The 27,633-nt window shown below is 43.2% G+C and overlaps 1 protein-coding gene across 1 annotated transcript in view; it reads right to left on the bottom strand.

Moving 5' to 3' along the window:
• The window catches only part of LOC115370295 (protocadherin-16-like), a 95,989-nt gene extending 70,167 nt beyond the window's left edge, over window positions 1-25,822 (bottom strand). Inside the window, exons 1-2 of the mRNA XM_030067253.1 lie at window positions 25,760-25,822; window positions 17,484-19,304 (exon numbers count right to left, since the gene is read on the bottom strand). Coding sequence (XP_029923113.1) covers window positions 17,484-19,283 — 1,800 coding nt within the window. The 5' untranslated portion in view covers window positions 19,284-19,304; window positions 25,760-25,822. The remainder of the gene's footprint in view (window positions 1-17,483; window positions 19,305-25,759) is intronic.
• Between the last annotated feature and the right edge of the window lie 1,811 nt (window positions 25,823-27,633).

Consider the following 27,633-nt stretch of genomic DNA (forward strand, 5'->3'; position numbering starts at 1 on the left):
AGAAGCTGCAAAGCTCGCTCAGCCGAACAGAACATCCTATGGGACAATTTTCAACATATATCTTTCCTCAGATACTTATTGCCATAATCGTCGTCTGTGACCTTATGGGGATCACCCCTCATTTCCCTTAAGACAGAATCTGAGCCAAACCATGAAGCAGACGGCACAAACCCTGAAGGAGCCCCCCCCCCAACCCCCCAACCCCTGCCCCCCCCCAACAACCCCAGTTTTCCAGATCTTAAAAAACAACTGCTACAGCTGAACTACATTGCAAATGACTATCAAGCTTTTTGAGATTTGGCAAATTCATTGGCTACATGAACAAAAACTATTCATCTGTTCATTTTTCTGTAACCTACAGAATCTGATTTTTTTTTCAGTAAGGTTCCCATCATGAAGCAACTGTGCTGTGTTATAATCTGCGATTAATCCCCAACGCCAGTTTTGTGATTTCAACTTAATGATCTCAGAAAACAATTATGTCATGGATTGCGTTCAGATCCCACTGGCCCTCGTGTATGGATCTACCTTGATAGAAGCAGCGTTTCCTGTTAGGCCATGCCAAAAAATCTTTACAGCTGTATGCTTTGGCCCCATCTTGATGCAACCGTCTACTGCAAAAACACCAGAAATTCCTGCAGCTTTGTCCCATCTTCTCGGAAAGGGAAAAGAACACTCTAGTATGCAAGCTGCTACATAATCCATCTCTCTCATCCTTCCACACACCGCCGTCTCTCTTCTCATTTTATAATGATTTAATACAGCACTTTATCATTCATTTTTCATCACATAGATTCAATTTAGCTGCTCTTTCCACTGCCCTCAGCATGTGTGACTACAGGATGTAAAAAAAAAAAACTCAACCTGTGGGAAACCTTGAACACTGGTGGGCCAATGAGCAGCAAGAGGTAAAAATCATGTAACACTGACATCAGTTGACTGCACAATCTCCAATCTGGGCTTAAACTTCTCTCTGTTGGCTGGGAGGTGTTGAAGGTGGTGGACACATTTAATGATTTCCCGCCAGTGACCATACCCAACACCAAAATTTAATTTGTAGGGGGAGCTTTACTTTAAATTCTAGTGGAGATCCAAAGTTTCCTGAGATATCAAATATGTCCTGCTGAAGGTGTAGAAAATGATGCAAAAGATATCTAGAGCAATGCCGTAAAAAAGGGCATCTTGGGTTTGAATTTCTCACTCAATATAAGTGTGATGTAGCTTCAGTGAAGCTTTGCAACTGGAAGATGCAAGTGCAAGAATGTGACATTGTCAAACTTTTTTTTTTTTTTTTTTTTTTTTGCTAACTTTGAAGCTACATTGGAGGAAATTTAAGGGAAAATCAAGGTGGAAGCAAACACATCCTCTTTTCTCAGAGACAATAGCTTCAATCCAGTGAGAACTGTGCTTGAGAGTTTGTGTTGTTGTCCAGTCTGAGATAATAGGTATGTGTTTGTTGCTTCACATGACCCAAGTGTAGGGTATAAAGGCTGCATGGTAGCAACAGTCTGCCAGCTCCAGGCAGAAGGGGGATGTAGGTGTAGGATAAGTTTGTTTCTGGAGGGAAGTGTTTTTTAGACTGATAGCTCTTTCCTCTCAAGTGGAAAACGAAGGGCGAATTGAATCTAATCGTGCTGGCACTTCATTAGGATACCCCCAATCTCCTATCAGGACCCTGGAGAGATGGGAGGGAGAGGGTGAAGGGAAATCCCCACATCAAGAGACAAAAAGCAGGGACAAAGACGTCTGAGCAGAGCTGGAGGTTGGGAGAGAGAGGGCCTTGTGAACTCTCCCCCATGTCTGCCCTTCTTGACAGATGCAGAGGCCCAGCCACTGACAGCATGAGGGAGTCAGGCCTGTTGAATAAACATATTCAGTCCTCTGCTACCCTTGACCCCCCCCAACACACACACACCCCGCCCCCACCTAATGAAAACCTCAGGAGATATACAATATACGGTAGATTCATCTGATAGCTCCGTTTATACTGTATATGTTTATACAACAGGATAAATGTACCATCTCTGGCACAGGCGATGTGATGTTTCCATTTCCAAACAAACATCCTCAGACCATGCTATACGTTCCCTTGAACTCTAGGATCTCCACTCTTGATAAGGTCGTGTGATACGCTTAGAGGGAAACCAGAGAGAAACAGGGATGGGCTCTTGAAAAGGGACAGCTTAATAAGAATAACAATCACAACAACTTTATTTATACAGCGCTTTTCGAAACAACGGCGTCAGTGTGGTTCACAAAGTGATTAAAAGATTAAACAAAATCTAGATAAAACAAAATCGAACCAAAAAACAAGACACTATATAGGATTAAAGCAATCAAATCCAAGGACAAATTCAAGACAAATAGAGAAAAGAATCACTAAAATGTTGAATGGATGCATAAAAGTCCAGAAATTATGTAAGGGATGATCGATGAGTAGGTTGGAGTTAAATGGTTTTACGGCACAAAGTGGACGCAAAGAACCTTTGACTCCACAAAGTGCCTTCAAACTATTTAACACACTCCTACAAGCTGATTATCCCACCATTACCATGGTCATTTGCCAAGACTATGAAACAAAAGCATTCACATACTTTTGATGAAAAATCCAAAGCTGATGAAGCAACCATAGCCTTGAGCCAAACTACATGTGCATGGTTTTGAAAGGAGTATTCACCCAGACCATGGTATAAAACTACTATAAAACAATGACAGAGACTTAAAAGATGATACAGAAGAGTAAAGCCTGGTTTCCTCTGGCAGAGAATCCAAACTTTGGGAGCCCCAGCAGAAATGTTGAACAGCCTGGAGGCCACAGAGGCCACGGGACCACAGGCTGCCATCCGGTTCATGAGGGGTTAAATGACCTACAACGTAGCTAGGGGCCAGACCTAATTTTGCTTTAAAAGCAAATCAATAAAATTAAAAAATCTTTCCTAAATTAAACCCGGATCCAGTGAATGGAAGCTAAAATGGGAGGGATGATATATTCATGTTTCCTTCTGTGGGTCAGAGCCTTGCTGCTGCATTTTGCACAAGTTGCAGCTGAAACAGAACTCGAGCTTAGACTGGGAGCTGCAGTAATCCAAACAGGATGAATAAAAAAAAACTCTCTCCAAATTAGTAGGGGATAGAAAAGACTTTATTTTAGAGATGTTTTTCAGCTGCAGGAAGCAGGACTGAACAAACCTCCTCACCTGACCATTTAAACAGAAGTCTGAATCAAATGATACTCCAAGGTTTCTTGGTACTGGTGTTACATTGGCTGGCAGAATATCAAGGTTATTAAGAATTATACTTGTGAATTTGAACCAATACAGTTATTTCCGATTTATCACCATTTAGTTGTGGGAAGTTAAGGGACATCCGGCGCTTTATGTCACTGAGGCACTTCTTGAGTGATATTTAACTGTTAGGATCACCAGGTATCATACAACTCATACAACTGGATATCATTGGCATAGTAGTGAAAATGTGTATTGTGTTTATGAATGATCTGACAAAGGGAGAGCATATGAATAGAAAACAGCAACGGACCCAAAACTGATCCTTGTGGAACACCACAGCTAAAATTTACAACAGAAGAGAAGATGGGTTCTGAAGCCCATTGTTTTTTTTTGGTTTTTTGAAGATATTGCTATTGTTCATAAAAGATATCAGTTTTGATACAATGATTTTTTTCTAAAACTCTGAAGCGAAAGGGCAATTTAGAAATATGCCTGTGACTGCTGAGGGCGAGGGGATCCAGGTTAAGTTTCTTTAAAAGAGCAACGGAATGCTTAAAATGGCAAGGGACACATACAGTAAAAAATATATTAAAAAATATATTTGTGCAAGTGTAGTGAGAGGTCAAGAAGTAGTTGAATATTCAAAGTGTTACGAGTTCACATCCCTACAATTCATCTGGGAACTCCTGAGCGTGTAAATACTAGGCTGCATTGGGATGCTATCTTGCCTTTGAAAATGATTGGGGTTCTTGTTTACACCTCTCTCCCCCCCCTCATTTCCCAATATCGCCATGGTAACAAACCACCACTTCAGCGCCAACTGCACGGCACTTTTGCCTGCATGAGATAAAGCCTCACCCTTTCCCCTGTCTGCATCTGCTTTCTCTCTCATTCTTCCTTCTTTCCGCTTTCCCTATTTGTCTCAATTATTTTCCACTTTTTCACTGACTCTTTTCAAGGGTGCCAGTCATTCCCCTTTTTGTCCTTTGTTTTTTTCCATTCCAGTTTTCCATTCAGCATCTTCACTGCTCTTTTTCTCTTTGCTCTTTTGTCCAGTTTGGGTGACTAAGAGAGCTCACTGGGCCAACAATATTTATGTAATGACGATCTGTGCGTCATTACAGAAAAGCCAAAACAGATTGATGGTAAAATTTAAAACTTTACTATCCATTTCTCAGGAGGTCTTGAATCACACACTACAGATCACAAGTTACAGTGCAGCCTGGTCTGACTCAAAAAGTTTTCTTCCTCAGTTATTTCTTCCTTTTATCTGTCCTTGCCAATACAAATTACTTTCTGCAAAGTGTGCCTCAGTCCATTTGCACAAGAGCAGTTGTGCTGTTGTCCCAGCTCTACAGCAAAAAAACATTCACCATACCTCTATGCATGTATGTTAGTGTGATGAATAAAGAGCGGAAGCAACAGGGCATAGGGTGATTTCACACTTAAACAGCCTGTTTACAAGCCATTTACAGAGCTGTGGGAGGGAGAGAGGCTGAAAGAACCCTCTGCTCCCAAAGAAAGCCTCCCTTTAGAAATATTCTTGCAAAGAAACACAAATGGCAGCAAAAATCTTGATTGGTTTTATCTATCTTATTTCTTAAGGAATGTTGCCTTATTAGGGTTGTGTAAAGGGGTTACTCAGGCAGAAGACGTCTTCACGAGTCATTTTCTATTGAGGAGAATGATATTTAAAAGATGATTTTAGCCCTCCACGGCAATAAGAGAATGAAAAATGCATGGACACCGCTAAGCCTATTAGAGAGTGTAAAATTAGCATGCTTGAGGTGAAAAAAACATGGAAGGGAAAAGCCATAAATAATAAATTGTGCTGTAGCAATGATGACAGGAATGATGACAGGGGAAGAGAGCTGACTGTAACTGACTGAGATGTAAAGCCAACCAACTCCGGAAAAAAAGAGCCAGCCCATTTTTCTTGTCTTTCTCTGACACAGTCATAACGTACTAAGTACATGTTTGTTCACTGAAATGTCACTGCCAAAACATTGTGATGCTGTTTTATAATTGGAGTTAAGTCTGAATAATGACATTACGAAGGGCGGCATGAATGAGATGCTTTGTGTTTTCATCTGTAAGGAATCGGGAAGCTTGGGGTCAAATTTCCTGTGAAATTGGTCAATGGCTTTCAGGCACACTAATCGCTGAAATCTCTACAGCAGCAGACAGGGGAAATATTCTGTCCCTGATTAACATTTTTAACGCTGCGGGTCACATTGTTTGAGGTGCACTAGAAATAAAATGTACAGTTTGACAACCCAACACGCAGCAGCTTCCCCTCCCTCTCATGATCATGAAAGGGACATTTCTGCACGAGGCTGTTATCCATCCTGCATGACAAGGAACAAGACGCTCCACGTCTTACTCCTCGGCTGTCTTATCAAACATTCTGTTTACGTTAGAGACCACACATCTGATAGATGTTACCCTGAAGACCTCTGAGATATTGTCAAAATATATTAAATTTTTAACATTATTGGATGGCTTCCTCTGGGCTGAAAACACTATTCATATTTAATCAAAGCCCTCGTTATACCACTGATGATGAAATTGCTTTGTCCTGTTTTTATGCTTAGTCTATCTGTGGCCCAGGGGATTTTAATAATCAAGAGGTTAGAGAAGCGGGCTTGTGATCTCAAAGGTGACAGTCAAACTGTGCTTGAACAGTTCAGTCACTCGTCCAGTCACTCCAATGGAGCTGCTCACTGACCAGCAGTAAAAGACTGGTCATACTGGGAAGTTCCCAGGTTGTGTTCATGTGACTCTGGAAACGAGGAAGCGTGCGCAATAGAGTGGTGAAGTCCCGCCCACCCACTTCCGGTACATGGGTCCTCAAAAGCAAAAAATTATGAATGCGATCCAGTGGGTAGATAAAAATTATTTTCTGGTCCCGTTTGAATTGTGCCATGGATTTCACATATGTTGTTCGTGATATTTAAAGATAATTTTTCACGCAAAGAAGACTACAATTTAGCGCGAAGAATATTAATAATGTTAGGTTTTGTGTGAGCCCGCTTTGTGAACTACAACTCTTCGCTGCTCTCGGTGTGAATGATATACGTCACCACCCGCACTGGAAGCCTACAACAGACATGGCCATTTCTCTGCTCCACGCTGAGTTTTTGAGGGTCTGAGTTTTTCCGCCCGACGGCGGGGTCCGCTCGCCCTCCCGCCCGGCCCGGCACTCCGTCGGCCCTCGGAGACGCGGACAATCGGGAACAAAACACACCGGCATCTTGACTTGAATCTGGATGGAGGGAAGCGGTGATGACGTGACGTCACATACGCGACACAGCATGTAGTCTTTCTAATTGTGTTTTCTCAACAGCATTTAACTGAACAATGGAGCAATAAACGGTCAAACTCTTGACATGAAAATTTGTTATTTAAGCCTATAAACAACATTTGTGTAATCCATGGCATAACGACGGGGGGACCAGAAAATAATTATTTTCTGTCCATTGAACACCATTCATTTTTTTCACTCCGAAAGGTCCCATGGGGGCCCACCGGAAGGGGCGGGACCACTCTATTGACTTTCCTGTGATAAAGTTTAAAAAAAAAAAAAAAAAAAAAGCGCAGTCCGAGGCATTTCTTGTGCTTTGAATGAACAAGCTTTACTCCAACATGCCGTGCCTTCAAACACAAAAGGCAAATTGCGGCCTCTATTAATCATCATTAATGGTTAGCCCGCTGTCTGGGCTAATCAGGGCTTGTAAGGCAGCAGATGATAGTGAAAATTGGCAGCAGGTGACCAGTTAGTCTTTTCTAGGCCTGAGCCCAAAGATCTGAACAGGCCTCTGCTAACTGCGTTCATATAGTCCTGTTTATTGTGATTACATGTGAGTATCTCAGGCCAGCATTGATATACAGTCTACATTAAGCCTACACCCCTATGTTCTGTGACTAGCACTGAGATTTTTTTTTTCTTTTTTATTGATTTGAATAGGGAGAATGCAAAATTAACATAGCAACATACAAGCACATGAAGCTCGGGTTCTGCATGTAGCGATTACAACTAGTGCTAGTTTTTAGCTCCAGTCCCACGCTGCGCTCTTCCAGAAAGAGCATTAATAATGAAGTGCAATGGTAGAGTGACATGTAAAGGTAAATATTCAGATAGATCGACACAAAAATGCAAACACACGTGCACACACGGACAAACATACACACATGCACACAAACACTCACAACCCTATATACAAGTGCACATTCCTGTAAAAGCACAACCTAAAAATGCTTAATATAGAAAAATGTGTGCAAGCATTACATAAACAGCAAAGCCATGCACACATTCCTTACTGTTGACGACAAATGAAACATCCATTTTATGGGCAATTTACAAAAACACAGAAACAAGAAGTAAAAAGTTGATGAGACGACTGAAAGTGCACGGAGCTCTGCCTTTGTTTCGGCCAGCGCTTGACCTGAGTATGGACGTCCCTCATGCCTTTATTTCATTTTATTGCTGTTGGCAGTAAATTCCAGAGATGTGAACCCTTTATTGAAAATGCTGACCGCCAAAAATTCTAATTACCTTCTAAGATCCTCTTGCTATTGTGCCGTCTGATGAGTGATTTAATTAATATGTCTGGGGCAAGAGCACTTAGGCATTTAAAAAGAAGTTTCAAACACGAAAATCGTATGACGCTTTCAAAATGCAATAAATTGCCTGGTTTTCATACCTGACAACCGTGCCATCTCACAGGTTTTTACCTATTATTCTTAAGGCTTGACATACAAAGATGCAACTAGTTTAAATAGTTGCATCAGAGGCTTGACTTCACGCTGTGATGCAGTGAGATGTATGGGAAAAGATCATAGCAGGCATGCATCACTGTGCTGATTTTTTTTAGGAAAACTGTCTCATGAACTTGAAATAATTTAAGTTTGTTTTTATTTGATACTTCAAGATTAAAACAGCTGATTAAGATGCACTGGTAACCTGTTGGCAAAGAAGTGCAGGTGAGAAGAGTATAGCAAGTGACAGATACGCAACACGGATTTGAGGCTGTTGTAAATCCATCTCAGCACTGCAAAAACTCAAAATCCTACTAAGAATATTTGTCTTATTTCTAGTCAAAATATCTCATTACACTTAAAATAAGACATGATCACCTAAGAAATAACTTGTTTTTAGACAATTTTCAGTGGAAAAAGTGAAAAATCACTTGAAACAAGTGAAAATTGTCTAAAAACAAGTTATTTCTCAGGTGATCATGTCTTATTTTAAGTGTAATGAGATATTTTGACTAGAAATAAGACAAATATTCTTGGTAAGATTTTGAGTTTTTGCAGTGAGGACACATTTAAGATTGTTTTACATGCCCTTCTTATTCATAAAGATTAGAGCAACGTCTGCCTGGACACAGCTCCTGAAACCAGATGTCTGGATGCCTTTTTTCCTCCTCGGTGATATTAGACTGACTGCTTGAAGGCATCAACAAAATTGTTTCTCCATCAACCCGGCGACCGCTCTGTTCCCACCTGCTCCGAGCAGCACATGGGCTTCGCTCAGGTCACAGCAGACAGCGACCGCTTTTCTGGACACTTAAACATCAAATATTTTTCATGCATCCTCTGAGACTGATCGGCCTGGTCTAAAAAGAGGGGCTTTGTGTGCTTTCTGTGCTTTTTTGGAACGACAGTGGAGAGCACTGAAGAGCCGCAGATCTCAGTTGAGCGCGCGGGCAGCTGAAATCATTATTGCTTCATATATTTTCCTGCTCCCGAGTCTCCCGTGCTGACGCTTTGGATCCCACAGATGCATTTGTGAGGTAATCTCGGGGAAACCCAGGGCAATGATTAGAGAAATTTCCCCTCAACCTCCATCTACGCACGTACACACTCACAAACACACAGCCCCACCACACACGCTCCATACACCCCAATCGCTGGCTCTTTGTTCGCCTGCTCTGATACCACATCACACGTCTCGAGTCCTGCACTCCTGCATACCAGCTCTGCCTAATTACAGCAGAGAGTCCCACTGCTCCCCACACTGCCTGCAGGCTCCTCACAGCACCAGGCTATACACAACAATCTAAACAAAGATTTGGCCTTTCAACACGCCGGTTAAAAGAGGCAGCACACTACTCTCAACGTAAACTGTGCCGCAGCAGACCAAAATAGCCGTATTGATGAAGCACACAGAGCCCCGCGGTAATTACTCCCCACTCAACAAAGTAAATCTTTAAATCACCTCCAAGGACTCGGAGGAAGTCGGGGCTAAACCAAGCAGTTGTCTCCCCGCATTACAACTAATCTATAATGTAGACGCATTACCTTGGAGCAGATAAGGCGCTGCAGATATCCTCCCACATGACACATGAGGGGGGCCTGACTGGTAGATTTGGGGAAGGCTTCAATAAGATAGGGAACCAACAATGTGATGGTGGACCACCATGGTGCAGATGTACACACAGACTGGAAGTCTGCAGCGACTGAGGGCTGGAGCAGGCCTGGGTGCCTCTCTGTCTGAAGCCAAAAGAGACAGTGTTGGCTTACCGCAATGTAAAAGGGAGCGTCTCTCCCCACAAACCTCCCTCTCTGTGTGGTTTGTCTCCCTCTCTCTCTCTCTCTCTCTTGCTATCTCTTTTCCTCTTCCACCCTCTCTCTCTCTCTCATAAAAAGGCTGGAAAAACACCATATTCAAGGATGGTAATAAAGAGGAAACAGAATGCGGTCTACAGAAGCTGAGCGCTTTTGTACCATCATTATAGTTAACAAGCATCTGCAAAGCATCCTGCTGTATGTCAGTGTAGGTCCCTCACTTTCCTGACCACACAGCGAGATAGCCCGGGCTTTGAAATGTTTACATCTGGCCCCGTTCGCGTTGCAGAATATTCCTCTGTTCTACCCGGTCTTCCCCGAAACGCCGTCTCTTACCACCTATCTCTCGTGGGAAGCCAAGGTATTGGCTAATTCCCTCGCCTTCAGCCACCTTCGCAACCCTAATTAGACCGAGTAGTAAACCCAAATTGATCTAATTGAGAACAGAAATAGGATGATCTGACCACACTCCCCCCCCCCCCCCCCCCCCCCCCGGCTGAATGTTCTGCTGTTTCCATGAGTGCGCTGGGCTCGGCAGCATTCTTCTCACTCGTTATTTCAACTGGCAGTGCTGCAGCTCGGCTGGAGCGAAGGGGGCTGAGGTTACTGGCAGACGAAAGCGATGCATTCTTTGTAACAGTCAAGTTCTGGATATGGAGACAATTTGCTCAGCGGTTAAGATATTTTAGGGCTGTGTATATATAGTGCATGCTTTTTCTAGGAAGAGGCAGTTTTGTCATGAGTGTAAAATACAATGTGCTGGTGACTGAGGATCATATGTTACAATACCTGCACCTCATCAACATGCAGAGAAATGATTTCTCTCTATTTACCTAGGATCCAGTTTCCTGGTTGCAGATTTTTGTTACCTGGCAAGCTGTCACTCAGTGTCTGTTTTCCAGTCTGGTGACTTCTGATGGACAGCGGGGGAGTGAATGGATGATTTAGCACAGATTTGCTTTGGAACAGAATGCCTATCATGAGCAGATGATGCTTCCTGACACCCAGCTTGTTTAGCAATGCCAACTGTCATGCACATGTGCACGGGGACCACGGGCTGTGAGAACAGAAGGTCTGGCAGCCCTCATCGCAGCAAGTCTCCGTCTATCTCCCCCGGTCTGTCCCTCTCCTTCTCCATTCGGTTGTCTTGAAGGCGGGAAGCGACGTGAATAATTGCCTCTCTTTACCAAGGTCAAGCAAAAGTGTTCCTCTCCTTAGGCCGAACCCGACGCTGTGGGAAAGTGTTCCTGAGGACACACACACCTGCAGTCTGACTTCACTCTGTTTGTCATTTATCCCCATTTCTTCCCCGCATCATCTAATTGGCTAAGCCTGGGCCCGGCCTGACTGGGACCCACAAGGCAGTGTGTCCGCCTCACTTCGGGGAGGCCCGAGCGTCCCCGGGTCAGCAGATGTGCTGCTCTCACCTGCTACAGACCGCATGTCACCACTCTGGAGGAAAACCAGCAGGAAGTGGAGCGCTTTAACTGGATCACAAAGGAGACACGGCGGTGTGGGAAAAGGAAGCGGAGAGAGATAAGGAGCTCGGAGGCGGAGAAAGAGCAAAGAGAGAGAGAAAGAAACCGGCGAGGGGAGAGGAAGAGCGACGGAGATCCTTCCCCTCCGAGTCAGAAGACAGACACGAGGGGAGGGAACCACAGCTGGATCCAGCTGCTGAGTCGGAGCTTTGTCACAGCTGCCAGAGGCTGACTGTCCCTCCGGAGAATCTCAACTGTTTTCTTTCTCTTTCCCCATCCCTCTCTCTTCTTTCACTGCACTCACACCCTTTCACAGAAACTTGGCAGCGGTGCTGAGAGGTCTGCTTCACCTGCAGCAGACAGTCTGGCAGACGAACTGTACTGGCTAATGAAATTTCTCATCCCATGAGAGAACTATATAAGCCCATCTTCCTTCCCTGCCAGATGTGGGCAGGAAACCCCTCCAGCAGACCTCTGTCCCTCATAAGGTTTCTCTCCACAGCCAGCACTCAGCATGACGGCACCACGGCCAACAATGACCCTTTACACTCACCCTCAAGACTTGTAAGCATTGCAGGCTTCACCACTCGACACTCACATTACGACCGGCTAACAACAATGACTGATTTGATTAACTATAAATTAAGTTCAGCATATCACCGCACTGCAAAAACTCAAAATCTTACCAAGATTATTTGTCTTATTTCAAGTCAAAAATGTCTTATTCCTAGTCAAAATATCTCATTACACTTAAAATAAGACATGATCACCACAAAAGTAACTTGTTTTTAGACAATTGTCTCTTGTTTCACGTGAAAATTTGCTTGAAACAAGTGAAAATTTGCTTGTTTCATTGGCAAAATTTGTTTCTTGTTTCTAGCTAATTTTCACTTATTGCAAGTGAATTTTCACTTTTTCCACTGGCAAATTTTGCCAATGAAACAAGCAAATTTTCACTTGTTTCAAGTGAATTTTCACTTGAAACAAGTGAAAATTGTCTAAAAACAAGTTACTTCTGAGGTGATCATGTCTTATTTTAAGTGTGATGAGATATTTTGACTAGAAATAAGACATTTTTGACTTGAAATTAGACAAATAATCTTGGTAAGATTTCGCGTTTTTGCAGTGCGGGTGCTTGCTGCACTTCACATTACATTTTCAGTATGCCCTCCCCTGACGGTGAAGTATATTGGCACAGACATACTTATTCAAAAGCTTAGGCAGCAGGTAATGTAAAATATATTATTTCTCGTAATACGTGATCCAGTTACTATTCCAAAACAATCAGCTGACTGTAATGCAATGAAATGCAAAGACCGAATAAACACAACAAACACAGCATTTTACACTTTGTTAGTCCACAAAATGCAACAACCTTCCCACTTTACAGTTTAGTCTTAAAACACCCACAGCTTCAGTTTTCCACTAATGAACAGTATTTCCTCCCGGCTTCTGTCCTCAACCATATAACATCAAACTTTTCACCACAACGCTCTCCTCTTCCTGTATTGTTGGAGGGAGAGAGAGGCAGTGGATTCGCTGATGGACGTCTGAGCACAATAAAATGCACTCAGCTGTCTCAAGCACAGCAACTTTGACCTGAACACCCACACTCCATCCAGATGTACATCAGTGTTTATGTTCGCTTCAGTGCCCCTGCTCGGCCCAGGAGTAAGTGTTCAAGGAAGTATTACATTTGTGAACACATTAAGTAGCACATCCAGTTTCCTGCAATTTTACCATTCCCTGAAAATACTGCTACACCGCAGAGCCACAGTGAAGCTTGGTCGTTCGCAGGGGAAAAAGAAACAGACAGACCAAAAGCAGAGTCAGCTTGCCTCGTGCTGCTAACCCAGTCTCTCAAAAGGAGACAGGCCAGTCTGGTATTAAAACAGACAAGTGAACATTTCGTTTGTCACAAACCCTCCCCAGAAAAATGTCTGGTGAGAATTGATTACATGGTTTGTGTACAAAAATACCAGTCCGAAACTGGTAATTTCACTGGTCTCCATAGTTAGTCTCACTTCACAATAAGTTGCCAGGAGTCTCATTTGGATTCTTTGGAAGAGCTTTACTTTCAGTAGGAGTTTGCAAAATTTATCACAGCGAAAAACAAGTGGCCAGGGACAGGGAGAATGGCTGAGCAGCCAGGTGTCCTTTTCAGTCACCAATTCATTGCATTTGGCATGGCCGCTCTGCAGAACTTCGCTGTAGCAGAGTTTGGGTGGAAGTCAAAATGTGCAATCTCTGTGCACAATACCGCGAGCCAACTGGGACAATGCCTGCCTTTTGTCTACATTTGAGAGATGTCCAATACACTGAGAGGAGAACTTGTGTTTCCGTGAAGGAGCAGAGGTACAAAACTGAATAAGTTAAGACATTACTAAGAAAAACATCGCATTGCTGAAGGAAAGCAGATTGGAGCAATTGCTTAAAAAGTCGCATGCCACTTCGTTGTGATAAATGCTTCACACATTAAATTCTATCCTCCACAATTATAAAAACAGCAGTCATGAACAGCAGAATATCTAAAACTAGCCCTTGTTAATTCAACAGGCACCTCCACATTTCCATCCCATGACTATAGGCCTTTCTATAGGGATTAGGAAAAATATTACATCACACCACTGCAGTAACCAATTAGTTTTTCATCAGCCCATCGAGGCTCAAGGACACTCTATGGCTGAAAGTACATGAATCAGTGTGATTAGTGCCTGCTTGGTGGTTACCAGTAGGTGGTTACTGTAAAACAAAAAGACTGTGGAAACTGTGAGAGACTGGCAAAAAAGAATCACATTCTTTCAATCATTCATGCTTTCTCTCCGAGGCAATTATGAGTATTCTTTTTTTTCCCCATTGGCGACTTGCTTTTATGTCGGCAAGAATGGAGAAATGTTTCAGAAAGGTGTTTCTGTAAACGGAGTGGGCCTTTAAAGACGTCTCTGGAATAATTGTGTTTCAAAATGTTCCGCAACTGTAGGAATCCTGACTCACAACAAATCAATGCCAAAGCATGAAAATCCTCCACAATAAAAGCAGTGTTTTTTTTTTCCAAGGGCAGTGATGTGCCTAGTCATAAAGCTGCCAAGACGTGGCTCAGACAGGAAGCTTTTTTGGCTGCGAGAGGAACTGATAAATGCAAAAGTTTGAATTACAGCTCCAAGAAACAAAACGCCTAAATGTTTGCTCTTTCTCTCCCAGCAATCAGTGCTCGTCTCATGTTGCCGGGGGGGGGGCCGCAGCGATGACAAGCCGTCCATTCTGTTATGAACATCGGGGTGGCAGGTTTAACCATGGGGTCTATGCTATGCCTCACACCCAGCTAATGAGAAACGAAGTGAGATCAGATAAGAGTTTGGACAGGGACAGACCGACAGACAGACGAGGAAGCCCCCCTGCCCATGTCACCTCCGCCACCCATGCCAGCACTTGTCGGGGTTCATTTCCCCCTCAGCTGCCTGGAGACCCCCTCTCGCCTTTCCACTGGAGCCAGGACAACCCCCTCCAAAACAGACAGAGGGGCAATTCTTAGCCCCGTGCACAGAACCACTCTCAACTAACAGAAAAGCGCTATGAAGTGTCAATTATTCCCCAAAGCAAGATACTGGCAAAACCAACTGCACCGGCTCATCAACAATCACTGAAACAGAACAGATGAAACAGCATGAAAAATAAATCTTAAAAGGCTGCGTGTTCAGTGAACAATGCTCTTTGACATATGAGGGCTGGCCAATGCGCTTCATTACGGGGTCGGGATCCGCTCTTGACATCGTCTATTACCTATAATAAGAGAGGGAATCTTTTGTAAGTCTGCAAATGCTTCTAGGTGACATGAAAAATTGGATCCGTGAGTCATCTGTGTCACCTCCACGTGCAACGACAATTATGAATCAAAATCTCTCACTGCTGTTTAATGGCCTCGCGGTGATGATTCATCTGATCTGATTCGCCGTCTCGTGATTGTGCGCAGTTTTCACACATTCGTGATAAAGCTTACTTTGGCAGCGTGCGGTGTTTGAGCTCTTTTGGCCAGTTACAACAGGTCACCTCCTGAGTGGATGCTTGCTTTCATCCCACGGTGTGAATGGGAGACATGCGGTGGTGCAAGAGAACATCTCATTGGTCATGCTCTATAATGGATCATAAATGGATCAAATACTGTATGTGAAAAGGATAGTGTTTGGGTTTCTGTGGTTTCTTTATGGCATCAGGTCCCTGCTGTAACGATTATATTTCATTTCTACGCCATTCGGCAAACTTGTGAGAATAGACACAGCAAGAGCGAGGGAAAAACTTACAGGGGAGAATAGAATTTGCGATGGCTCATAAAACATCTTCTACAATGCAGCTTGTGGTTTGTAAAATGTTGTTTTTCACATCGTATTTGATTTCCCCTCTCTCAGGAATGACCTATTTTCTTTGCTGTAGATCTTGCATATTGAATAACAAGATTGATTTCTGCTAATAGGTTTAAGGTCTTATTTTTAGTTATCTTTTCTTTTTTTTTCCCACACACCTAATTATAATTTCCTCTAGAAACCAATTGATGCACAGTGCAAGTGACAAAATATCACAGGCAAAGGACCTTGGAGCCAGACAGCATTAGAATAATCATGAACTGCTGTGCCGGTGACCTGGGGAGGGAAAAAAAAGCCAACCACTTCAAAAGTTTGAATTAATGATCACAATACCCATATTGTAATGGCTTTTTGGACAGGACTGGGTGGAAAAAAGGGACACTGGCAATTTCATATGTAGGGGAAAAAAGGCAGCCATCAGATGTCTTGCTGAGATGTTTGGATGTGGAGCTGGCACCCTAAGTAAGAGCCGTCTGTTCTCACATGGCCCGCCAAACACACGTCTGCAGCATCTAGGCAGGCCCAAGAGGGTCCAGAGAGTGCTGGCTTTGAAGAACTACTTCATACTTGGAATCTGCAAGGCCACTGATCAAGCATATCGTACTCTGCGAGCTGTCAGACGGGCAGGTAGAACTACTTTGGAAGCAAGGCAGAGGAAAGACAATGCTTTGACAACCTCCAGTTTGAAAAAAAAACAACCAAATATTTGTCAGATATTTTCCTTGAACATGAACTTCAACCCACACTGGAAAGAATGATCACAGAGCACTGAAGCTCTCCAAATCTTACATTTTTTCAAATTATTTTGCGGTTCCATTTGCATATTCCATAATCAATTTGAGTGCACTCCCCTTTCTCCTTATCCGTCTGTTCACTGTGATTTATAATTGGGGGACCTCCCAATAGAAGCCCGAATAGCTTCTATTTCTGCATTCAAGCCAAGAGTCATGGTGAGGCCTGCATCTCCCCTCACCCCTCCCTCTCCCCAGGCCAAAGCCTGGGCCAAGATCCCGTCTGCTGGGCCCTCTGTCAGGACTGCACCGTGCATCCAAGTCCTTGATCCTTGCAATCCTGGCGCAGACGCTAGTGAAATAGGGATCATATGAACCTGTATCTTTATAAAATACTTGTGTCTAGAAACTGACCCTCTCCACCCACCCCCTTAGAAAAACAGAAAAGATTCTGCCGCCTGGAGAAAGCACTTTGACGATTCAAAACAACTGATAAAAAGCAGCGAATGAAAACAAGCGCTGTCTTTTTAATAAGACAGCCAAAAACAACTTGAGAGAACAATATGTTTTAATGAAATACAACTGCAGTCTTTCGGGGTGCCGCAATTTGTCTGAACTTTAATTCATGTCATCTACGGGCATTTTTTTCTCACGCTCAACTAGCCTAATTAACGTGCCTTTTGTTGAGTGAAGTGACATCTATTTCTTTCGATAAAGCCCTGAATTTGTCTCTGCCTGTGAGTATGTGAAAAACCCCTTTGTGCCTGGGCTGACAGAGGACTTCACACTGTCTCTGTTACCCTGGAAACCTTTGAGAGGTGAAGGGGAGGACAGCCAAAGAGGAGATCATCTTGGCCTAAAAAGTGCAGGTAAAACCCTCACTGAGGCTGTCCAATTCACATAGCTTTACCATTAACAAATGACTCTTCACAGAGAAAGAGAGAAATCAGTTAGGTCTAACAAATTTCTGTCCTATTTGTCTAATAAATTTCTGTTAGTTATGGCCTTCACAGTTTCCTCAAGATGAGTTCAGACCCTTACATCAGTCCAAGCATTAGAGTTTGGGAGTGTATTCCAAAAATAAATCTATTCACAACTCTTTTAGTGAAAATGTCCTACCTCGAGAATGCACGTCCCCGGAGCTGTGTTCTCCTTGATGGATATATTGTAGAAGTTCCTTTCAAAAACAGGCTCATTGTCATTTATATCCTGAAGTATGATGTTTACCACTGATGTGGAGGACAGGGGTGGCTTCCCACCATCTGTGGCGACCACAGTTATACTGGGCTTGGGGTTCTTTTCATAATCCAGTTTGGAGAGCGTAGTGATAATCCCCGTCACTGCGTCTATACTGAACCAGTTCCAGTGAGTACCGTGGTCTTGTAGGATGCTGTAAGTGATGTCCCCATTGGGCCCCTGGTCTTTGTCTCTGGCTGTCACCTGCAGCACAAAACTCCCTGGAAACACCACTTCAGGGATGACCTGTTTGTACACGGGCTGGTCAAAAAGAGGGGGGTTGTCGTTGATGTCGGTCACCTGGATGGTGAAGGAGGACTCTGCCCTGAGAGGAGGCGTGCCCGAATCTGTAGCCATCACCCTCAGCTCGTAAGTGTCTCTCTCCTCCCGGTCCAGAATTTGGTCCACACAGATTAGATAGATGATATTATCCTTAGTGGTCAGGGCAAACTTCCCATCGCCGCCCTCCAGTGACACGTTGACGTTGGCATACTCTCCATAGTCCGGATCAGTGACTGAGATCCTTGCCACATACTGACCTGGCTGTGCCCCCTCTGAGATTCGCGGAGAGCCGTCCTCACTGAGGAAGATGATGGTCATGGTGGGCTGGTTGTCATTGTAGTCTCTCACATGGATAGTGACAAAGGCATTGGTGACCTCTGGCTGGGTGGCATTATCTTGCGCCTGGATCACCAACTCATGGACTCTCCTCATCTCAAAGTCCAAGGGCTTGTTTAGAGTGATGATGCCACTGCGAGAGTCAATGACAAAGTAGCGCTCTGGGTCACTCTGCCTCCTGTTGATCTCATACAGCACCATCCCATTGTCTCCTTCATCTGCATCAGTGGCAAACACCTGCAGGATGTTGCTTCCCGGTTGAAGGTTCTCAGATATTATGGCATGGTAGCGGCTCTGGTTAAAAACAGGAGCGTTGTCATTAATATCTTGCACAGTAATATCTAAGGTCATCTGATCTGTCCTTTTCGGAGAACCACCATCAAAGGCCTCCAAAGATAAAGTGTAGGTGGATCTTTTCTCTCTGTCTAGAACAGCATTGACCACCAAGTCCAGATAGAGAACTTCATTGCTACCCCTCCTGGTTTCCAAAGTGAAGGCCTGGCCAACATTGCCATCCTTGATAAGGTAACCCTGGGTAGTCAGCTGGTCTTTATCGGCATCCACAGCCGGCTCAAGGGGAAATCTGGTGCCAATGGCTGTCTGCTCTGGGATTTTAAATGTGGCCCGCTTTTTAGGAAACATTGGAGCGTGGTCATTTATGTCATTCACCGTGATGGTCACCTCCACCGTGACACCTGTCATGGTGACTGCAATGAAATTGTATCTATCCCTTAGTTCCCGGTCCAGAACTTTGGCTGTTTTAATTATGCCTGTGCTCTCATCTATGTCTAAATCACTACCCACGCCTGTGCCCTCGTGGTCTGAGATGAAGTACAGGGATGCTGTGATGCCAGGGGGCAGCCCGGCACTTATATCACCCACGATTGTGCCTGCTGGTTGCTCTTCATCTAGCTGTAACTCAAGGGTACCCAGGGCCATGGAAGAATGGATTGTCACAAGCTCCAAGGCCACATACACCATCAGCACTATCCTTCTGCTCCACCAACTGTCACGATGCAAGGGGCCCATCATAGACTTCTCCAAACCCTTGACCACTGTCTTCATTTTGGCTCCTTCTGTTTAAACCTGGAAACACAAAAAGAGAAGTGTCTGTTAAAGTGCTAAGCAATATCCAAAGCTGACAACAGCAAAAACAAAGAGAAGGTGTATGATTTCTCTTCATAACACAGTAAGTTAGTTTTAGAGAAATAAATAAATGCCTTAAACACTTCCCCATATGTTCTATGGGCTCCCTTCCCAACCGCAGCGCACACAATAGCCCTTGCACATAACATTTTCCTACACTCCTTTCACCTAATAAGTCAACACCTTGTTCCTTCAACATACCAGAAGGCTCTCCTTTGCTAAAGAAACATCAAAACCACAGGCCACAGCATACTACCTCAGAGGGGGAGCCTTTTGTGGTGTTGCTATTCAGGTCTAATTAAAAAGAAACAGGTCCCACTTTTGCCAGGCTACCCTGTGCGCTGACCATATAACCGTACCCTCTGCTGTCTGGGCGTATAGACCAAGTCTGGGAAGAACTGAGATCTCAGAATGACAGAATATTTATGTGCAGCATCACATAGGATTTGAGCTCTTATGGAGTGAGCCGTTTTGAAAGACTCTCCCAAAGACCATTTAAAATATTAAATGCTCCCCAAGCAAACATATCTATTTTGCAATACTTCTGAGAATCATGAGTTTGACTGATAAATCATTTTTCCCCCCAGTATGCATATTTGAAACTGGTGAGTGTGCTCAAGGTACTTTGCACAAACAGCAGACATTGCTCTGGTGTAGCAATGGCCCCGTGCGCTCCACTTCAGAGGATCTGTAATTTAGAATGAGAGACTTTGTGGAGCAATGTGGGAATCGTTCAACAGGCTCACCACCATCTGCACAATAATCCAAAACCACACATCTGCCATACAAGAAATGATTGTGTCTTTTTCATTCAAAAAAAAAATGGGTAGTTTCCAATATTCAGTAGCTCTAAGTAAATGCACTGTAATTCAAAACTATTGGCAAAGTAAAATACATTTTCATGAATGGAGGAGCACTTATTAAGTGAGTTGATTAAGGATGAAGGAAGTGGGTTGATGTAAGCTCTTCAAGGCTCCCCCCAGTGGTTTAACTGATACCTGCAAAGGAACATTCACCAAGCACGTGTGTCTGTGTGCATATGTGCATGTGTGTGCGCGTGCACCTTTAGTAAATATCTCCCATGTGTGCCTAAACACAGTGTGGTGATCTGTCTCGGCCACGGTGGTGACAGTGTGTTTGAGTGACAGACTAGAGCGCAGTAGTACAGCAGAGTTGAAGGGCTCCATGCAGTCTACCTCTCTCTCTTTTTCTGGCTCTGCAGCATTGTAATTGAGGTCTGCTGGAAGCCGGCCATAAGCATACAGGATTCCAAGGCTAATTTCAGTCTGCCATGACTCTGGGCCCACAACACTGAAGATGCTAACTTTAACGGTCACAAATTGGTTTGAATTGGACTTAGTATGAGTGGTAAAGTCTTGGACAATTGCTTCTTTTGAGATATGACATAGAATTAGCACAGTTAACACAGAGTAATTTTCAATATTGCTATTTCAGTATTATTTTACTGTTTAAGGTGGAAATTAGGGTGGAATATCTATTACCGTAAGAGAAAAATGAAGGTTTGATTAAGTTCATTTTATTCATTCTTAATTCCTATTGCGTGCAGCAAGGGCACAGTAATAATTGCAAATGGCAACACCGTAAAGGAGAGCATTAAAAATTCATCATTAAATGGCACACTTTGGGGGCTTTTTACGTGTTGTTTTTGGCATAAATGAAAGTAAATCCACGATAGCCTCAAAAAATCTTGACAGCACTTGAACTTTTAAAGCTCTATAATGATTTACTTTAATGCAACACCGGGGATGCTCTTTTAAAGTGCTTTTTTCTGAGGCACATAGGATAACTTTTCAAGGCTCAGAGTCTTTGTTCAAATGCCACGACTGAAATTATGCACTCTCTGGTTGAGCTGCAGTGGAGGACCACTGCAGAGCAGAGCAGGCTAATGGACATAGCAGGCAAAGTCGGGTAGACTAATTGCACAATACCAGGTTAGGAAGGACAAAACTTAAATAAGACACATTTTAGAGTGAACTAAGACACAACACATAAAAAAAACAAAAGTTATATAACACTTAAAGTTCTGCTCTTTATGACTGCAACAGTCGCTCTTTATTTATGTTTCAAATATGCTATGCTATGAAGAGATTGCAGTGTTATGATGAACACTGACATCCACTCACCACCCACCCACTCCCTTCACCTTGGCTGTGAGTTCATGATGGACCAAGAGAAGGTAGGTAGCCTGATCAAACATGCCTCTATTTGAAGTCAGGATATAAAAGGAAAGAATCTATTTGTGCTGCTGCTGGGACTCACTCATGCCAGCGGGGAAGACAGAATAGCTTACGGCTTCAGGGAAGAGCAATCTGGGAAAAGCTTGCTCTTTAGCTCAGTGCAGCTGGTGACGGTTGTAAATTGTTGAGTTTAGTAAGCCAATTGTGGGTTGGATTCAAATGTGCTTCTCCCTGCATCGCTGTCTTAGATCACGACGATTCCCTTTCATTGGTAGTTAATCCTGTGTGAGGTGTGTTAAGATGATGTAACTGCGAGAGAACAAAGCCCCATGTATCTTTGGAAAACACCAAAAAAAAGGAAAGAGAAACTTTTTTTTTTTTTTTTTTTTTTTTTTACATATCACAAATCTTAACTGAGGCTATTTTTCCAAATCATCATGCATGTTTGACTAGCTGTATATATTTAATTGTTAGCAGTACGGACAGAGCTGACCCAGTTTCCCTTGAATCCTCTAAACCAAGTCAACCGACTAAGTCCAAGGTTTCTAGGATTTACATGCAGAATGAAACCTCTGTTTGAATTCAGTGGAGATCATTCCGGGTACTTTGCAAGCATGACTGGAATCAGCATAAAAATCCCTGGCAACACCAAATGCTGAGAACATCAGAACAGCATAAACTGTCTCCCTACAGTAGTCAAGATCAAGTTTGGCAAGATATTTCAGACATTTGTTTTTCATCAAAGGTGAAAATTTATTTGCTTACTTATTTTGTGCTATTTTTTTTTTTTCCCGGAAAGTACTATTTGTCTTTGTTGTATCCACTTTTGAGGCAAGTTGGCATTTGGGTTGGCAACAACCTACAATACACAATACATCGGAACAAAAACTGGTGCCTTTTTCCATAAGCCTTCTTCCATTACAGAGAGGGATGCCAAAGATCTTACAATGGAGCTAAACAATCTGCAAAAAAGACACAGTCAAACACTTCTTAGAGCAGATTCACCACGGATCAAACACACATACTGTCGATTGCCAAACCGGCATATTCCATCTGTGAACTCATATCTTGAATAGTTCCTATAATGAGTAAATCAATAATTAATCATCTTGAGCTATAGTCAGAGATGGTGGCTGAGACACTCATGAAGGAAACATTACGCTTTCCTATTGTGAGTCAAACATCTGCTCTACAGAAACACAGGTTTAACATTTATACCAAAGTCATTTGCAACATGATCCCAAACCATTTTAAATGTTTCTTTAATTGTGCTGCAGCGCAATTAAAAGGCTAAAAGTGACTAGGCCATGTTAGCATCTAGGACATCACTGCATTGCTAAAAATTAAAACTACCAAGTCATTTTCACCACCACCAGGCCAAGAGGAAAAGCTTTAGTGACAGACTATGTAAAATGAGCTTCTAATTCCATGTCATGATTCCAGCTAACTCAAATAAAACTTCTGAGGTTTAGAGAACATGCCAGGGTGCCTGAGGCTAAATAATGGAAACCACAGACAGAACTGCAGATTGACTGGACGTGAGGATGACAGGCATAGCACAAAGCAAACTAAAAAGCTCTGAATGTTTGCCAGACGCTTGCCTCGCACAAGTGCCGCATTTCTGTGCCCTGCATTAGTCTGTGGAGCTCCAGTCCCCGGGCATGTTAAAGGCCAGGAAAAGCCATCAGCAGCCTCAGATGTGCGTGCACTTCCAGGCCATGGCAGAGGGGAGTATTGGGAAAACACACAAGTTCCCTTTTTCATGGTGAGCTGATGGCTTTGGAGTGTCCTGGACAAGCGGGATCATCTCCTTCCCGCACAGGGAGCAGCGTGGGTTAGTTGAGCTGTTTGTGTAAGATGTTCCAGATTTTTAAAAAAAACCACACACCTTCCGTCTTTGAAGATGACACCATTTGATATTGCATTGGCTGCACTAGCGGCTGCACCATTAAAAACACATGTGCATCACGTTACAGTAACAGGGGGGGCAAGGAATGTTTTGACAACACAGCCACTGGTGAGGTCAAAGTTCAGCTTGGAGGTGTAACCATCCCATACACACCTACAAATAAAGCAGGGTTTACGGCATTATTACAGTTTTCAAAATTTGATGGTATTCACCATTCACACTGTCTAGTCTCTGCTGGGAACCCTAGTTTGAGAGGCATGCATGCTCCAGTGGCCAAGGAGTCTATGGACTTGTGTGACTTTACTCACAAATGACAAAAGGACAAGGAAACCAACAAAACCATAATAAGCACAGCCAGACGAAATTAGGAACGGCATTATAAGGCAGCGAGAAACTTTCTGGGGCGGTGTTGTGGTAATCCTGGAGCAAACATATCTTGTGTTTTTCAGTCTTTTTTAGGAGCCTGGAAAACTAGCTTCATCAACAGCATATGCGAGCTACGAAGACAAGAGCAGTCAAATGATGACCTCATCATATACTGCGCCAATGGTTTCTGACATAGTCCTTGGATTGTCATAAAAAAGATGCCGAGATCCAGATTATGGTTTTTATCCATCCATTTAGCTTCCTTTGTGTTGTTTGTTTTGCTTTGTTGGTGAGTTGCTCATTTAATTCAACCCAGACATTAAAATGTGGCGGAGTAAAGAACAGGATATTCAAAATCATGTCTCAATCTATACTTGTGTTGAGCAAATCAGTTTATGGAACTCATCAAAATAATAATCACATCAGGCGAACAGACTAACACAAATACGTTTTACTGACACTGGCCACTGGCGTCCCCTGCATAACTGCCTTCTTAAGTATGAGGAATTCACACAGACTGAGGAAATACTTCAAATGTAACTTTACACCTGGAAAACAGCTGCAGGAGTGACATACAAATATGCACACTTAACACATAGAAATGAAACCAAGAGCAGACTTCCCTGTTGTGTTCAAACTGATGACTGGGCGGAGAGAGAGAGAAAAAGAAAGGAGGAGCTTTCACTCCTTGTTGTGTCTAAAGTCAAAAAAAAAAAAAAAAAAAAGAAGAGGAAAAAAAAAAGGCTGGAAGCTGCGTTGTACCATGGCAACCATCACACTCACAACTCCAGTGTGTAGTGATGGAACCCGGTGGGGACTTAATTAATTTGTTAATTGAGGGAAAGAAACACACATTCACGGTCAATGAACACAAGTCTGGGAGCATGATAAAAAAAAAAAAAAAAAAAAAAAAAAGTAGGTGCAGGTGATCATTTGGTGGACAGCAGGGCGAGCTGGGCACAAAAAGCCGACACACAATGGGATTCCTTAGATTAACCAATTTGAGAGGAATGTCTCACAGGGGCCGCAGACGGTGTGACTGGAGAAGTGACCGCTTTTCAAAGTGCGTGCGTGTGTGTGTGTATGTGTGTGTGTGTGAAAAGTGACCGTGTTTTGTTCTGCATGCATTTACGAAAAAGCGGTGCGAAAGTCAGCTCTGGTAGGATTCAACACAAACATACAGTCATACTTCAGGCGAAAGATAATATATAACTTACTTTAGGAGTATTACAGTAATGCAATGCAGAGGGGGGGAGGAAAAACACTATTACGCACGATAATCTCGCTGCTGCACTGCTGAATGGATTGCCACACACCGTTAGTCCAGCCTTACAGGAACAGCCGAGGATCGGGCTGCTTCTTTCAAGAAAGCTGCTCTTTTAACTTTGTAGCGGGGATTTGTGTGGAGTTTGAGTCGTTTTTGGGGGGTCCCTCAAAGGTAAATGTGTCAAGTAGTGATTTCGGAAACAACAAAACTCTGTGTTCATGGTAACTAGACCTCAGTTTTAGCCTCACAGAGCTGGAAACTGGAGTCCTGCACGCAGAGAGGGGCAGCCCGCCTCGTTAGTCCCAGTGGCACCACCAGGAGTGATTCAGCGAGGAATCATACATGTCTGTGTGTGTGTGTGTGTGTGTGTGTGTGTGTGTGTGTGTGTGTGTGTGTGTGTGTGTGTGTGTGTGTGTGTGTGTGTGTGTGTGTGCACGCGCGCGCGGCTTTCATGAAGTTGGGAAGTGTAGCCTCATAGGAACACGCAGAAGTGAGGAAATAATTGTGGCTTTCTTTGGATAAACTACATTAGCACTGATGGATATGACTTAACCGCATCCAGTAACTCAGTGTGTGTGTGTGTGTGTGTGTGTGTGTGTGTGTGTGTGTGAGACAGAGAGAGAGAGGTGCCTGACGTGCTGTGATGGATACTCACATTCATCTGTCCCTCTCCTGTGTCTCAGAGAAGACAAGCCAAGCTGCACACACCCCAAATTCTTCTTACTTAGTCCCTTACGGAGTCCGATTCAAAAGTGTGAATTATATCCATCTCAGGACAAAAAAAAGTGAGATCCTCTTGCAAATGTTTTTTTTTTTCTTTCACTTTTAGAGATTCCCACTGAAGCCTATTGTTTTTTTCTCTCTCTCTCTCTGCAAAATTCCCTTTTGCTTCTTTCCTATTCCTCTCCAGTCGAAAGATAAGAGGTAAAAATGGCAAACTTGCGCCTGGTGTAACTTGGCCGACGCACGTCCTCCTCCTCCGATTGCCGTTATCAACTTATCGGCATCCACTGTGTGTCTGGTCGCAGTCACACTGCTGCAGCACGCCGACTGAAACCCAACACGGCGAGCCGAGCGGTGGACGTCCCTCTCCCAAATCTGACTAATTTATTCAACACGTGAAGAAGTGCAGCCTCCTGCTCCGCCAGGCTGTGGAGGCTGCTCGCTGTGCCACAAGGAGACTCATGCGAGGGGGCCAGAGTATTCCTGAACTTTGGTGCCACCATCCTATGCAAAAGGGAAGTGTAAATTACTGAAATCACTTAAAGTGGAGGATTTAAGGTCTAAATGGCTTTTCTGCATTAAGTTCTGCGTAAGTGGAAATTCTGGTGAGTTCATGGCTGAAAAACCATCACAGGGAAGAAATTGAACTCTGGAAGAAAAAAAAAAAAGCATTACTTTTTGAGTTAGAAACTGAGTTGTACCCATGAATAAAGCATTTGATTAAATGCAGTCATTACAGTCAGAGTCTATTAAACACAGTGCGAAAACATTCAAGGGGCTGAATCAGGGCTGTAGTGATCACAGATGAGGTGAGAACAAAATTAATTAGATGTGTAGATCTCTAGGAGGAGTTGGACACTCACCTTAAATGGGTTTTTGGCTGATAGGTGGGTATAATGTAAATTATCAGAAAAAGAGGTGGGTGTATTCTATAGATATGAATGTATATAGATAGATAGATAGATTTGTGTGTGTGTGTGTGTGTTCTCAGCTACACCTCTGAGTTGAATACTTTGTAGGCCAAGTGCAGAATCAGTGATATTAAATTCAGACAGATAATTAGATTCCTTTATTGTCAGTGCACAAGGCACAATACAATTGAGTGGCAATCTTCCCGATGATGCATTCACACATAATTGCCATTCAAAATAGAAGAGTTCAAACTAACCCAATAGAAAATAGTAAAAACTAAGAGTTAAACTAAAGAGAACTATTTAAGGTGCCAAATATATAAATAAAATGTATGTATTTGCTGTAACCTATGAAAACAAGATGTAAAGCCATATGATAAAAAGGGTATGAGTTATTAGCAGGATTGGTGAATTGCAGTGGCCCTATATAGAGTGGTGCAGTTAGGGAATATATGCATACAAAGGTGCAGTTGGAGTGTAAGAATATGATAAGATACAATAAAAATATGATATGGAAAATTATGATAGAAAAGACTTTTTTTAGCAATGTGATGTTCTGATGTTTGATTAACCTGTGGGACTGTTCTGCTCTCTTCTAATGGGCTTACAGGCTGTTTTTATAGATCTCAGTGCACCTTATGTTAGGTGTTACCTTAAAATTGTGGTCAGTTTATGGATTTCTTTTACTTTGCCATTGTGTTGCAGGTCCCAGGTGCCGCGGTGAACCTCAGCCTACCCTCCCTGTAGATCAATTATAGGCAGCTCCTTGACAGCATAACCTCCGTTATCATGAGCAGGCCTTGATATTATAAGGACTGAACGTTTTCTTTCATATGCTGGAAGGCAAGAAACCTCTTGAGGATATTTTTTCATCTCGCTCTCGAAAGTCAGACAA

Source organism: Myripristis murdjan, chromosome 13 (genome assembly GCF_902150065.1).
Source record: "Myripristis murdjan chromosome 13, fMyrMur1.1, whole genome shotgun sequence".
Taxonomy (NCBI): domain Eukaryota; kingdom Metazoa; phylum Chordata; class Actinopteri; order Holocentriformes; family Holocentridae; genus Myripristis; species Myripristis murdjan.